The sequence below is a fragment of the Python bivittatus genome, unplaced genomic scaffold, assembly GCF_059951505.1.
Source record: "Python bivittatus isolate LINGU-HERP-01145 unplaced genomic scaffold, Pbiv_v1 ctg000610_np1212, whole genome shotgun sequence".
Classification (NCBI taxonomy): Eukaryota; Metazoa; Chordata; class Lepidosauria; order Squamata; family Pythonidae; genus Python; species Python bivittatus.
In genome coordinates, this window is record NW_028277088.1 from 23671010 (window position 1) to 23687463 (window position 16454).

A 16454-nucleotide genomic window follows, 5' to 3' on the forward strand; every position below is an offset into this window, starting at 1 on the left:
GTTCCAAGGCATTTCAGTGTCCAGGTCAAAAGACAGTATGGGAGTCCCACTTTCATGCAGAAGCCATCTAGGCTGGCAATTATTTGAGTATTAACAATACGGTAGTTTAGAGAGTCCATATGCATCCTGTCTTCCTCACAAAAAAGAGATGGTGACATCAGGAAGAATAGCTAGTCGACTGCCACTGCTTCTCCTTAGGATCTCCAGCTGAGGTTACCTTACTCTGCTTAAGAGGTAGAGAAAACCTAGGAGAGGGAAGGATAGTAGTCATTCCCTGTAGGTGGAAAGAGTTAGGATTGGAAGGGCATAAGAATGTTCTTGGACACTTAACATAATCCTATTTTATCATACTGCAGATTTGTATGGCATGATGAGCCTTTGGAGGATGCTAAGATAGAAAAGCAAGGATCATATTTAATCCTATTTAATGCAAGTTCAAATGCACATAACCAGCCCTACAACTTAAGTCTAGAATAGGGTCTATGCAAAATTCTCAATTTCCAAGCCAAGATCTTGATTTCTTTCTGTTAGTGCAAAGCAGCCTTTCCCAAATTTCTGTTTTCAGGGTAGGTTTGGTCCCAATTTCCATCTTCCACCTGGTCATGGAAAGTGTAGTCATGTAAACCACCCAGATTGAGGAAGAGTAATTAAATTATTAATAGAAGCTTGAACCAAGATATAAATAAATTAAAAGAGGGAGATTCAAAATGGTGCAAACCAGTGTCTCTGGAAATGTTGCAAACTGAAAGAATCTACAAGCATTTTAGTTCTTGCTTAATGGGATTGTTCTTGGACAGAGGTTGTGTCTCTGAAAGCTCTCCCAAACATTCTGGGGTGGGTGGAATGCTTCCATTTGTAACTTTTCTCTATTTATGCCTCCCTTAGGGCCCACAAGGTGCACGTGGTGAGAAAGGTGTTGCTGGTGACAAGGGACCCAGAGGTTTGCCAGGTTTCAAAGGACATAATGGACTTCAGGGACTGCCTGGTATTGCTGTAAGTGCAATTATCTGAACCATGGACTAAACAGGAATAAATCCACCCTTTAGAACAGGTGTAGGTTGCTCCTGTGAGGAAGAACAGGCATTCCCCTTCCCAGAATATAATATTCCATTTTCCCATCCTGAACCCTTCTGCCGAATGGTCACTAATTCCATGTCCATTGAACATGCGCAGTCCTCATTTGGTGGTTTTAATGTTTCCTCTTTTAAAAAGTGTGGCTTTGTTTTGGGTCTTTAGTTCAGTTCTGCAAGTTTTTTTCTCTTTTCCTAAGCCTACCAAAACTTTCCCACTCAAGCCTGTCATTTTGGTAGCAAAAGGAAGAGCACCGAGAGAATTGGTTTGTTGTTCATACATTTACAATAACATATAGGAATACTGGAACATGTCAAAGTGACTCATGGCTCAGTATAGTGACTGAGTATAATTAAGCTCCAGCTCATTTGATCTATATAGTTCAACAAGTTTACTCAAGATTCTTTGATTTCCCATGATAACTGAACAACAACAAATAGAATCATAGGTGCTGTCAGTTCAGTCAAGCCCACTGAGAAGCAAACTGCCTAACTAGAAATCCTGCTCCTGCCATCTTTTCATGATGAGGAAAGAAAAAGCTATATGTTCAGTGGTATTTATATCTTAGTGCTGTGTTCCCCAGTTAAAACAATTCTTGGTCAAAATAATTCCTCCATTCACCAGTTATTCAAGGGCAAAAACTCTGCAAGAAGGCAGAAGGAAATTAAGGTAAATTAAGGTAAATTAAGGTAAGAGGTAAATTATTTCCCCTCTTGTCTCATATTAACAGGGTCATCATGGAGAACAAGGTTCCTCTGGTGTTACTGGTCCTGCTGGCCCAAGGGTAAGTTCACATGAATATCCTTTGTGTGGGATGTTGAAATGTCCCATTATATCACAATGCATGTGATATCATATTTTTATCGTTTAATTGCATCAGAAGCATACTGAGTGCTGGGTTTATTCTTTGTTCCTGTTTTAGGGTCCTTCTGGTCCTTCTGGTCCTCCTGGAAAAGATGGTCGCAATGGTCTGCCTGGACCTGTTGGGCCTGCTGGTGTGCGTGGATCTCAGGGTAGCCAAGGACCATCAGTAAGTTTAAGTTTGAAGGATTGTTAGAGTAACAAAAACTACTTTTTAAAAATTAAGCATAATGCTCTGCATGGTTATTTCAAAGTAAACCCCACTGCATTCATTAAACCTGACTCCCAAATAAGTGTATATAAGTTTGCAACCTCATTCCTGTACACATATTACTGGGACTAAGTTCCCTTGGCTGTACTGGGATCCTTAATAAACATGTGACTAGGTTCTTAGTGTACCTCAGCTACCAGAACTCCAAGGGAGAATTTTAGGAACTCTAGCCCCAACATATCTGGAGGATACCAAGAAAGGGAAGATTGTTTTATGCCATATGCCTAAATAAGCAATCCTCCTGAAGTTTTCAGGAAGATTGATTTCTACAATATGCTTAATATTGAAGCATAAGTACAAATTTTAGTGACATATGCCACTATTAGATTGCTGCCATTCCAATTATTTAAATCAGCATTTCAAATGAAGCCAAATAATGCAACCTTCACTAAATACATTCTTCCTGTTTCTGCAAGATGGTGCTCTTGCTGAGCCAAATAAAGAACTCACTCTCTAATTAGTAAACTTTTAATTAAGAATATATTATGTTCATTGTACATCCATAGCATCATTCCCCAATTTAGTTAATACTGACCACTTCTAAACTCAGGCATGAGCAGGTATATTATTATTTACAGTGGGGCAAAAAAGTATTTAGTCAGCCACCAATTGTGCAAGTTCTCCCACTTAAAAAGATGAGAGAGGCCTGTAATTTTCATCATAGGTATACCTCAACTATGACAGACAAAATGGGGGAAAAAATCCAGAAAATCACATTGTCTGATTTTTAAAGAATTTATTTGCAAATCATGGTGGAAAATAAGTATTTGGTCAATATCAAAAGTTCATCTCAATACTTTGTTATATATCCTTTGTTGGCAATGACAGAGGTCAAACGTTTTCTGTAAGTCTTCACAAGCTTTTCACACACTGTTGCTGGTATTTTGGCCCATTCCTCCATGCAGATCTCCTCTAGAGCAGTGATGTTTTGGGGCTGTCGCTGGGCAACACGGACTTTCAACTCCCTCCAAAGGTTTTCCATGGGGTTGAGATCTGGAGACTGGCTAGGCCACTCCAGGACCTTGAAATGCTTCTTACGAAGCCACTCCTTCGTTGCCCAGGCGGTGTGTTTGGGATCATTGTCATGCTGAAAGAGCCAGCCACGTTTCATCTTCAATGCCCTTGCTGATGGAAGGAGGTGTTCACTCAAAATCTCACGATACATGGCCCCATTCATTCTTTCCTTTACACGGATCAGTCGTCCTGGTCCCTTTGCAGAAAAACAGCTCCAAAGCATGATGTTTCCACCCCCATGCTTCACAGTAGGTACGGTGTTCTTTGGATGCAACTCAGCATTCTCTCTCCTCCAAACACGATGAGTTGAGTTTAGACCATAACGTTCTACTTTGGTTTCATCTGACCATATGACATTCTCCCAATCCTCTTCTGGATCATCCAAATGCTCTCTAGCAAACTTCAGACAGGCCCGGACATGTACTGGCTTAAGCAGGGGGACACATCTGGCACTGCAGGATTTGAGTCCCTGGCGGCGTAGTGTGTTACTGATGGTAGCCTTTGTTACTTTGGTCCCAGCTCTCTGCAGGTCATTCATAGGTCCCCCCATGTGGTTCTGGGATTTTTGCTCAGCGTTCTTGTGATCATTTTGACCCCATGGGGTGAGATCTTGCATGGAGCCCCAGATCAAGGGAGATTATCAGTGGTCTTGTATGTTTTCCATTTTCTAATTATTGCTCCCACAGTTGATTTCTTCACCCCAAGCTGCTTGCCTATTGCAGATTCAGTCTTCCCAGCCTGGTGCAGGTCTACAATTTTGTTTCTGGTGTCCTTCAACAGCTCTTTGGCCATAGTGGAGTTTGGAGTGTGACTGTTTGAGGTTGTGGACAGGTGTCTTTTATACTGATAACAAGGTCAAACAGGTGCCATTACTACAGGTAACAAGTGGAGGACAGAAGACCCTCTTAAAGAAGTAGTTACAGGTCTGTGAGAGCCAGACATCTTGCTTGTTTGTAGGTGACCAAATACTTATTTTCCACCATGATTTGCAAATAAATTCTTTAAAAATCAGACAATGTGATTTTCTGGATTTTTTTTCTCATTTTGTCTCTCATAGTTGAGGTATACCTATGATGAAAATTACAGGCCTCTCTCATCTTTTTAAGTGGGAGAACTTGCACAATTGGTGGCTGACTAAATACTTTTTTGCCCCACTGTATTCAATTTATATACCTTTCTATCCAAAGCTTGTAACCCTGATTATGTTTAAGCCGTTCAGATAAATTTGGGATAGGGCCTTCTGCATGACCACTGTGAACTGAGTTTAAACAAGCTTATTTCTTTCTTTCTACTTTACATTTTAGGGTCCACCAGGCTCACCTGGTCTTCCTGGCCCACCTGGTCCCAATGGTGGTGGCTATGAAATTGGCTATGATGTAGAATACTATCGTGCAGATCAGCCATCTCTTAGACCCAAGGATTATGAAGTTGATGCCACTCTGAAAACTCTGAACAACCAGATTGAGACCCTCCTGTCACCAGAAGGCTCTAAGAAGAATCCAGCCCGCACATGCCGCGACATAATACTCAGCCATCCTAAATGGACCAGTGGTATGTTAGCACTAAATACTTAACACAAAAACAACCGGTTAAGTTCTTGATTTTTATGGTCATCACATAAGAGATGTGACTTGCATACTTGCAACAGACATCATGATATTCTTGCGTATTGAGCCATTTGAGCGCATTGTCCATATCTGTGTTATTCCAACAGTTGAACCAATATGGGTCTCTATACATGCCCATTGGGGGAGATGGGCAGCATACAAAATAAATAAATAAATAAATAAATAAATAAATAAACAAACCCATTTCTTTTCTTTTTTTTAATGACAGGTTACTACTGGATTGATCCTAATCAAGGCTGCTCAATGGATGCTATTCGTGTATATTGCGACTTCTCCACTGGTGAGACTTGCATCCGTTGTAATCCTGGAAGCTTTTCAATCAAGAACTGGTACACTAGCAAAAATAATGCTGAGAAGAAACATACCTGGTATGGAGAAACTATGAATGGTGGTACCCAGGTAGGATTCATTCTGTATACCTTCTGATATGCATGGAATTATAGATGGGGGGAAATATTGTTTTTTAACTCATACATCATATCCTTTATATTAGTTAGGTTATGCTACATGTAATACATTAATGTAATATAACACATTAAAGCTTGATGTTGGATTAGTAAGCCATCTATGGTTGCTTGCTGTCCCTGCACCTCCATTTTTTCCCCTAAAAAAAATTTGTACTTTGCAAACTACAGGTTTCTGTTGAGGATATTGATACCGCTTTCTTGTGAAGGTTGTTGCCATATTGGCTACATAAGCAACAAAACTTTCATGACCAAACACAAAAATATGAATATGATTACCTTAAGCAGACCTGTTCTTTCCGTATGCCAGCCTTTATGGCAACAGCCATGCTGTTGGGGAATTTTGAGTCATAATCTAACAAGTCCGTAAAGCACCAGATTGGGGAAAACTCATCTATCTCTTAAATCTTGTTTAAAACTGTCTGAACTAGTTGGTTGCCAGAACCATATGTTCTTACACTGATTGCAGCTGTTAAACTCAATTACACATTGTGATTATTTTCTTTTTGCATCAATAAAAAAAAAAAATTAGCTTCAGAAGTGATCATTAAGTTCTAGAAGTAGATAGTCTCTCTTTCCATGCCATTCATGTTCTTTATAAATGCATCAATCATCTCTTTGGAATGATTAGTAAACTTATAACAAACAGCATGCTTCTGCATAGGATAAAAGTTGGGATAATTGGAATGCAGTTTCTATCATCAGTTTAGTACATCCTAAACTAACCATCAGTTCTGATTATTTCTTGTTCTGTAATGAAAATTATCCCCCCCCCATTATATTAACTTTTGCATGCCATTTAGGCACAGAGTACATGATAGTTTATTTCCATGATTTCATCTGAAGGGCCCCCTTTTTTTTCAGTTTGAATATAATGAGGAAGGCGTGACTCCCAAGGACATGGCCACCCAACTTGCTTTCATGAGGCTACTGGCTAACCATGCTTCCCAGAACATTACTTACCACTGCAAGAACAGCGTTGCTTACATGGATGAGGAAACAGGCAACCTTAAAAAGGCTGTGGTGCTGCAGGGATCCAACGATGTTGAATTGCGAGCTGAAGGCAACAACCGATTTACTTTCCATGTTATTGAAGATGGCTGCTCTGTAAGTTCTAAATTACTTCCTGCTTGTAACTGTCTTTGATTATAATTTTGCTAATGCTAAATTATTGATGGACTTGATAGAAAAGTGGGCCTTAAAAGGCCCACTTTTCTATCGTCCATCAGTAATTCAGCTTTAAATTACTGAAGACCACTTTGGTTCTGGCCCCACCCACTTTGAGAATGTGGAGTCAAAACATCAAAAAAGGTTGGTGTGGCCCTCAAGCCAACAGAAATGGAAATGTCATCAGAGGACAGATGCAAAAGCCCAGCGGTGGGAGTTTGAAGAGAATGGTGAGAAGGGACATGATTGGGCTGGAGGTTGAGGTCTCCAGAAGGGTGACTGTGTGGCATGTGCCTGAAAGTTGGAAAACTGCAATGCAGGTGGTGATGTTATAGAAGTCTTTACTGACTTAACAGCAGATCAGTGGATGCCTTAATGTTTTTAACTATTCACTTATCATTATCTTACAGAGAAAGACCAATGAGTGGGGCAAAACAGTTATTGAATACAGAACAAACAAGCCTTCTCGTTTGCCCTTCCTTGACATTGCACCTTTGGACATTGGTGACGCGGACCAAGAATTCCGTGTGGACGTTGGCCCAGTCTGTTTCAAATAAATGAACTAAAACTAACTTAAAAACAAAACAAAAAAAAATATTCTCTCTTTGCCATTTCTTTTTTTATACTGAAAGCTGACTCCTTCCATTTCTTCTGTTCATCTACTTGCTTAAACTCTGGGCGAAAGAGAAGGAAAAGGATTTTTTGGAACGTTGTGCAATGCAATTTAATACAGCCCCAAAGGAATCAGAAGTTTTTCAAGATTTTATCACCTTGTTGTGGAAAATGTCAGCCTTTGTGTAAAAACAAAAAAACAAAAATATTAAAAAATCAAATAAAAAAATCCTGAAAGTTTGCACCACTTGTGGCCTTTGAATATCTTCCACAGAGGAAGTTTAAAACCACAACTTCCAAAGGTTTGAACTACCTCATACACTTTTAAGCCAAGTGTGATCCACATTCTTATACATATGTTCTGAGGTGCTTTTGGACCCATTCATAACAGAAAGGTGCTGATTCAATATTACAGAGTATATTACTGATACTTGAACTTTAATGGTGCTAGAGTCATTTGGGGAAAACAAAAAAATAAAAAATCCCTGCTTTTCTGTATTAAGTTGTATTGTTTCTTTGCAATCTGTCTTAGAATAAAATCAGAATGTCCCCTCTCACCACCAGATTAAGCATGTGGATCATTTCTTCCCACACCCCATCTTCATGCTCTTCTTCAACATCAGGTGTCCATGCTTTTAAATCTCATTTTCTTCCTCTCCAATGGGCCAAAAGGAATCATCATTTCTCAACAACAAAAATTGTACCTATTTTGTATATGTGAGATGTTTAAATAAATTGTGAAAAATTGAAATAAAGCATGTCCAGTGTTCCAAAAGAAACCACTGATGAGTAAAGTTCCTTGCTTTAGTATATCTATTGATATTTTTGCACCTAATGTTTACTTTCCAACCCTACTTCTTGCCTATTGAAACTTTAAAAGATAGTAAGATTTGTCTTTGCTTCTAGTGTGTATGACTGTACTTGCAGCTATATTTTGGGTTTTCTTATTCATCTGATAAGTAGAAACTACAAGAAATTAAATCAATTCCATCCAAACACTGAAGAATGAAACAAGCTGTTTTTTTACTTTAAAAAAGGACACTTACTGATTGGCCCAAGATCCATTACATCCTCAAAGATCCATGGCATTGGAATGCATGTTAGAAAACACATGCTATAAAGTTCCTTGCATTAAAAGCTTCCTGCCCATGGAAAGCTAACATAATAAGAGAACACGTGTAATATTCTCTTGTTAATATGTTAACTTTCTATGTAAAAATAGTTTTTAGAGTAAAGAAGCATTGAAATATAAAAGTATAAAAGTGCCCTTAACTCTGAAGTGACGCAATGCAATATGTTTACACCGTATCATTTTTCAGAATGCATGTATTAGTTCTCAACTGGTCTCAACAGAATTGTTTCAGAATAAGAGTGAATTTATTCTCAGATACATTATTTCATCATTAGGTTTAACTGGAGAACTAACTTGTAAATGAACCAATATATTTGGGAACATTATAACAGAGACCTTTACTGATCCTGAAAATGCTAAGCAAGGACAGACCTGTTTCATACTTGGATAGGAAACCAACAGGAAATCCCCAAACTCGACTATATACTAGACTGAAAAGTAAAATCTTTAATGGGGGCAATGGCAATCCATTTCCATATTCGCAGAAGAAAACAAAATATATGTGTCCATATAATCACCAGGAGTTAACTCATAGCATCCGGTGTCTGCATGTTGGTATTATTAAAGAAGCTTATTTTTTACTGAAAAGTGTCTCTGCACAGCAATAAGCTGTCAATTTTGTCTAATTCCATAGAGGTGAGCCCTACATTCTCATATACCTACAGATAGGTGAAACTGAAGCAAAATGGTCTATTGTGCAACATACTATCATCTCTTGACCAGATTTTTTATATTTGTGTGTGTGTGTGTTGTGTGTGTGTATTATTTTTTTAAAATTTCATCTTGAAGTGGTGTAAACGCCTAGAAGAGGTGCCATGTCACTAAGAACATTATCATAATGGGTTGACCATTAATTGTGGAAAATGCAATACAATCTCTATGGAAAGCACAACATGCCCTCAATAGATAGAAAAAAAACCTGTCCTGAACAATTGTCTTCTGCTTGGAAAGGTGCCAGAGAAATAATACATTTAGAAAAAAAAAAAGAGCAGCTGATTCTTCCATCAAGACTTCAGATCCTTTAACTATTATACCTATCATACAACATTAAAGATACAGAAGTCTGGAAAGAAACAATAAAATACATTATTTTGATTATTAGATGTTATCTTTAAGTTAGACATGAACAGACAGGATAACTGGGAGGGGGAAATGGCATTACCCATAACCCATAAGATCACCGACTCGGGTGGGGGAAGGTGGTGGGGAAGTTGAGGATGAAGATTAATGGAATGGATTGCTTGCTTGGGAGTTCTAAGCAAGAATGATCTGTGTGGCATTATTTTGTTCTAGAAATATTCTCCACAAAAATGAATTCTAAGATCTATTCCTGTTCCTCACAGTGCAATTTTAGACATCACTGAGGGCTTGCCCACAGCATACAAACTGCATGCAATTGCAATCTCCTTTTTGCAGTCCCCCAGAGTTCCTTCTAAAGTTATGCCATGGAACAGCAACATGATTTTTCCCTTAAAAGAAAAAAAAAGCAGTAAAGATATGTTGAGCCTCCTGCTTCTATTTTATCTTTCAAAAATATCCTTAAAAGTTGCAAAAAGGGAAAGGGAGAAAAATTATAAGGCCATCCCCCTCCAGTGACATTACCCCATCGTTACTATGATTCTCCCTAACAAAAAATGGTAATAACAATTTTTTAAATATTGGGAAATTGGGAACTGGAGAGACAATACATATATTGTCTTAGCACTTGGCAGCATCTGGCTGATCTTGCAAAGCTCAAAAGCTAAGCAAAATCAGACCCATTTAGTACTTGGATGGCAGAGATCACCAGAGAATTCCAGGGCTGTAGGCTAGATGGAGAAGTTGAAAAAAACACCATGGAAAAAAGGAATGGAGATCTACTTCCACCGTATACAGTAGTTAGGATAACTATGTGTACATGTCCATGAAGATATCAAGAGGTGAGCTCAGCCTGAAGAAGACTATCTCTTTATCCTGCAGGTATGCTGATAGATAAGTCCTTGCAGTTCAGTGGAGTTTTCTCTGAAGTAAATGTTAGGAATATGGCATGTACTGTATTAATCAAACAAACCATTAAAAAAGAAAAAAAAGAAACTAAAGTTTAAACTTCCCTAGACTGAATGGATGGATGCAGACTGCCACCTGTTGTCTCAGAAAGAAATTGTAGAACTACAGAAATTTGGGGGATCTGACATTTTTATACTGTACAAACAACTCTATGCGATTGTATGTAATATGTATTATTGTTACTAATATGTATTACTGTTAAAGAGTTTGGAGACAGATTTTGGACTTCAGGGGCTAAAAATCTTCGAAAGAGTTATGTGGGCACCAAGTCAGTACATGAGCAATAACTTTATTCTTCCAGTTCTGTAGCTCATGTGCAATGCTCTCTCTTGTATAATTCTGGGATTCCAAGGGAATCATATAAGAAAAATGTTCTGTATACAAAGTGGTTCTACATACACAAGACCCTAAGCCAAGGAACACCAGCTTCTCCAGGTCACAGGCTGTAATTGGTTTTTGCTAAACATCTGGCAGGCTGCAGGAGGCTGTCCAGTGATGAGATGGCATCACTGAAAGGGGTAGGGCTGATTTGTTTGACCAGTTTTTTAATTGTTTGGGGGAGGTTTGAGGTTTGAGGTTGGAATGAGAATGTGGGGGACCTTTTACCACTCTTAACCTGCCCTCGGAACAAAATTATATCATCAAAATTCCACCATTTTATTATGGAGTATCAGCTGACTTTGGACCATTTAGTGGATTGGAGATAAGGATGGGAATGGGAGTACTCCAAAAGAGAGAGAGAGAGAGAGAAATTGTAGGCCTGTGTCAACTACAGTAAAAACACCTGAGTTAGGTAGGTGCTTTATCTCATAGAAACACTGCACTAAACCATTAATCATGGTTTACAAATCACTAAACTGCAGACAAGTAAGCCCTGTTTTGGCTTGGCATGTTGTACGAAACAACGGGATCCATGCTATGGTGTTCAGCACCACTAGGCAATGAACCAGGAGTGCTGAAAGGGAGGCCATCTCCACCTGATTAATGAAAGAACCAACTAGTAATCAAAGACTATTCAGAATCCTATTGGTGTTGGGAATCAGGTGCCATAGGAGGACCAATCTCAGGTTACTGCTTATATTAAAACTCCCAGACTTTTTGGGGGGTGGGGTGGGGGGTATTACTTAGTGCTGTCTCATGTCTGTATCACTTTTGGAGCTCAACACTTGGATCCCAGTGAGCCTCCTTCCTAGAGCAGAGCCCAGCTGGCGACCGCAGGAGGCGGGGTTTCCGTTGCTTCGCGCCCTTTTCGGGCGCACACGGTTTTTCGCGCTTACCGGCAACTGCTCCCAACTCCTTTTTGCAAGGCACCGCCAGCATTTTTCCTCCCACCGGAGTGAGAGTACCCATTTATCTACTCACGTGAGTTTTCGACCTGTTGGATTGACAGGAACTGGGGAGGAAACAGGTGCTCACCCTGTTTAACGCGAAGGCTGGACTTGAACCGCTGAAGCGTCGACCATATCTGGCCGGCAACTTTCAGCGTCATTAAGCCGCTGCGCCACCGCGTCCCCCTATATATATATATATATAGGATAAACTAAACAGAAATGTTTAAAACATGTTTTAAACCCTGATTTTTGCCCGGTGCTGAAAAGGTTTGCCAGGCATGATGTTCACAGGGATAAAATTATACAGATGGAATTGAGGAGGGAGAGTTCCCAGAGCCCAGAGGAACATTCATATTACAACCCAGAAAATGGTAAATAGTGATATTCTGGAAAAGGTGAGCAAATTGATGGAGGGACTGTGGCAAAGGAATCATGCCTGATGGCTGACCCTGGGGTATGGGACTTGGCAATAACTCCAAACCCAGGGGTTGGGGGGCCAAATTGTGAAGCAAAGCAAGCTGAAAACACCTGCAGTCAAGAACACTTTTTGCTCAAAGGTCCAGCTCAAAACTGAAGCTTTCATAGCCATTTTGCAGAGGACCAATTTCCAGACTTCCTGCATAAGCCAGAACAGAGTCTGAGCATATTTCAATGTTTCAGGAGTATGTTCATATATTCTGGGAAGAATGCTATGTCAAACTATTTTCATGTTACCAAGAAAGAAAGCTATCTATCATCTCCTGGAATTTCATGATGGTCTCCCATCCAAGTAGTTCCCAAGCCCAACCCAGCTTAGCTTTTTCAAGATCAGTCAGGCTTGGCTAGGTACTGCTCCTGACCTGGGCATTTTGGATCTCAAGCTACAATTCTCTGAAAAGTTACAAGGAATATGCTCTACCTTGTGCTCTTACGATATGCTTACCAGCTTGAAACAATTATCTGGCTTCAGTTAATACACTAAATCAAAAGTTAATGGTTTTGGGTTTGGACAACCACTAATATATAAAACAACTAGCTAAGCTGAACACTAACAAACCTTACAATGTTGCATGAATGCATCTTCTAGAACTTTTCCTGCCCAAGTGAATAATTGCTAATAGGCCTGCAGTTATTCAGTCACAGTGCAATCCAATGAGAAAATAAATTGCTTATACAGTTTTCCCAACACTGAGAAAAATCTTTCACTTCTACAGCTTCTGCAGCATTATGTGGAATGACACATCTTACTGATATGCTTGTTAACTCATACTAGACAACTTGTGACCCATTGGGTCATTGTTTCAGAGATATTTCCTTACCTAAATAGAGAAACAGAATGGTCAAGGGCAAAAAAGCAGTGGGAGCATGAGCAACTTATGACTTGCTGCTGACTTCCCCATTGACTTTGCTTGTGGGAAGCTGACAGGAGTGTCAGAAATCTCCCTCCCTCCCTCCCTCTTCCTTCCTTCTTTCCTCCCTCTTTTCCTTCCTCCCTCCCTCCTTCCCTCCCTCCTCCTCCTCCCTCCCTTACTTCCTCCCTCCCCCTTTCATTTTTCCTCCTTCTCTCTACCTACCTACCTACCTTCCCTCCCTCTCTTCCTGCCTTTCTACCTTTCAACATATAATATAGGCTTGCGCCATTTGGCATCCCCTCGCAACCCTTACAGAATTGTAGGTGGAAATGCCATACAGGAGGGTCTGTTTAAACAGCAATTGCCTTCCTTTCTTTCCAATTAAAAAAAGAAAAACAACCAGCCTTTTAGTAATGCAAAAAGAAGAAATAACCTTGCTGGTGGCAACTCCTTAAGCAGCCAGATTGTTTGGCTGCTTCTGATACTCTTGGCCAGAATGCAGCTGGCATAGGGAGAATGCCATATGTATATTCAGAATAAGATGCAGTTTTCTACATGTTTAGAACTAACACAAATGTTGAGTGCTCCACCTCCAGTTGGTCTTTCAAGATTTTTTTTTCTCCTTCTCCATGATCTTTCTCTCACTGGATCTGCACCATTTCTCTTTCCTCAGCACCATTTCTCTTTCCTCACCATCCTCTCTTTCCTCAAAATCAGCAGAATTTTGTCATAGAAAAACTGGTTTTGAGAAGGGATTTGTGAGTGTTCTGGAAGGCAGTACCAAAATTAATGGGAAGAAGATTATCTACTGAGTTAACATGAGATCTTTGAACAATGAACATTTAAGAAATTTAAGATCACAGCCAGATAGAGGAAGATGGATAGAGAGACAGGGGAAGATAAAACAGCGTTATGTATCTATTATATATTCAAGAACTGATGTATCTATTATTTATTCAAGAACTAAAATTACAAGTAATTGCTTTCAGACAATTTCACAGGCTATCCTGGTTACTTGCCAAAACAATTGAGGGTAATATGTATGCCTATGCTTGGGGCCAATTAGAAATACATTTAGTTACTGAACCTATTCCTATAAGGTTTCCCAGGGGAAAAGGAAATCCAGAGGGAAAGCAGGGGAGGGAGAGAACTCTCAGCTTTCGTCTCCAAAGAGAAGCTGTTGTCCAAGCTGACAGAGATTCATCAAGTTAAATTCAAAGGTTCCCATCCTCCAGAGGAGGAAGCTTTTTTCCTGCCAGTTACCAAGCAGTCTGTAGTATCAAATACTCTTTTTCTAAATATTACCTTGCACATGTATACAGCCCTTTGGACAACATAGTATCCAACTGGTAAAAGTTGTTAACTGAATAGAATATGCCCTAAATGGGAACCTAAGAAAGAGAGAGATTTTAGAATACATAGTATTGCAAAAGAAGATTCCCACCCAGTTGAGAGATTCCAAGACTAGTCACAAATAGTAAGAAAAGTAGTTATTTTTACTGATAGATTTGTAGCCTTCATTCTTTGCAAAGAAGCACATCAGGCCGGGTACACCACCATGGGTGAATCCCAATGCCCATACATTTGGGTAAAATTTTATAAGTTGACTGTGACCCATTGGGTACCATTTCAGAGATATTTCCTTACTTAAACAGAGAAACAGAATGACCAAGGGCAAAAAAGCAGTGGGAGTGTGAGCAACTTGTCTTGCTGTTGGCTTCCCCATTGACTTTGTTTATGGGAAGCTGGCAGGGAGCGTCAGAAATCTTCCTTCCTTCTTCCTTCTCTCCCTCTGTCCCTTCATTTCCAGATATAATACAGGCTTACGCTATTGGCCCTCCCCTCATGACTCTCAGGAGAGCCCCTGTGAAGACTCCTCTTCCTCCTCAGCTGACCAGTGGAATTGCCTGCCACTTTGCTGAGTGGAGGTGGAACAAAGGGAGCCACGGACCATGAAGAAAATGCACCCCCACTCCCCATTCTGGCATGTCCCCAAGGGACTCCTCCCTCAATGAAGAGGGCTTGCCCATCGCCCACTGGCGCCCCCCAGCCAGCCCAATCTCACCAGCAGGCATCCAATCACTCCCTCATCCTTCCCTCAATGCCCACAACCATTAAGAGATTTCCAATTTCGGCCTAGGCTCCAAAGCAGCCAATCGCCACTCATCTGTCAGGCCTTGCCGCCAGGTGATTGGGTGCAGGTGACAGAGGGAAGTGAAAAAGAGGTTGGGGATACACCCATGATGATCACATGACCTGGGCTGACCACAGCAGCACAGCAGTGCTGAAGCAGCCACATATTTCCTAAATGTCAATCCCATGGGAGTCATGGATCCTGGATTTTGGATACATTCTGTAAGTTAACCCATTTGAGGTATCTTGGTTCAAAAATTGTTGCCCTATGATGCACTGTTTCATCCAGTTGAAGGTTACAGACACAAGAGTTTCAGTAGTATATAGGTCACACTGAGACTATGTGAACCAAAACCATGCTCTTCACATACAAGTCCTATTTACAAGGCATGATTACCGGTCTTACACATGTAGATTCTGTGATGGTCATTCATTAGTTGTGCCAGAGTGGGTCACACTCTGGGAGGGAGTGTTCCTGGAAGGGATGAGCAAAGAACATTGGGAGTGTATGTATATATTTTCCGCAGGCATGAAAGTCATCCCAGTTGTCCAGCTAAAGCAAGCAGGCACCTATATTGGGCAGTAGTGATATAGAAAGATGCTGGAGGCAGATGATCACTTCAGTGACAATGGCAAAGGCATCAATTCATACTGCGCAGAAGAAGGCAATGGTAAACCACTCCTGTATTTTTAACCAAGAAAACCACATGGATAGAAAATATAAACTGATTGACAATACAGTGCCAGATGATGGGCCCCTCAGGTCAAATGGCACTTAACATGCTACTGGGGAAGAACTGAGGACCTTTCAGAGTACTAATGGTGTTTATGACATGGCTAAAGCCTTTGGGATGTCTAGCTGCTGATGTTGCCATACAGGAAAAGAAAATCCTAAGCTGCAAAGACAGAATTACAGTAGGAACATGGAATGTAAGAAGTATGATCATCGGAAAGCTCAACACAGTGAAAGATGAAATGAAACAACTACAAAGTTATATACCGTATTTTTCCGCGTATAAGACGATACTTTTTTCTAAAATCGTTACACTAAAAATGGAAGGTCTTATGCAAGGAAGTAAGCCGAGGAGAGAACTGCATGGTTGCAAAACTGCCCATACTTTGTCTCTGCAAACAGGCTTCCTCCAATCACGAGCCTTATGTAACTGACGTCAGCTGATGCTGAACAAACCAATTGGAACACATCCCGTTGGAGGTGGAGAGCGTGTAGGCAGCCAAAGAATACCAAAAAGAAGTCACTACGTGCTTCATTGATTATAGAAAGGCCTTTGTGTTCAACGTGTCAAGCTATGGAATGTGCTAAGAAAAATGGGAATCCTAGAATATCTCATTCTCATGAGAAACTTATATATAGGTCAGGAAGCAACAGAAGATG

General features: G+C 40.3%; 1 protein-coding gene across 1 annotated transcript in view; it reads left to right on the forward strand.

Moving 5' to 3' along the window:
* COL1A2 (collagen type I alpha 2 chain) overlaps positions 1-7867 on the forward strand; it is a 50601-nt gene extending 42734 nt beyond the window's left edge. Inside the window, exons 44-50 of the mRNA XM_025164705.2 lie at positions 886-993; positions 1802-1855; positions 1994-2101; positions 4522-4768; positions 5054-5244; positions 6174-6416; positions 6887-7867. Of these exons, the coding sequence (XP_025020473.2) occupies positions 886-993; positions 1802-1855; positions 1994-2101; positions 4522-4768; positions 5054-5244; positions 6174-6416; positions 6887-7033 (1098 nt within the window). The 3' untranslated portion in view covers positions 7034-7867. The remainder of the gene's footprint in view (positions 1-885; positions 994-1801; positions 1856-1993; positions 2102-4521; positions 4769-5053; positions 5245-6173; positions 6417-6886) is intronic.
* The last annotated feature ends 8587 nt before the right edge of the window (positions 7868-16454 follow it).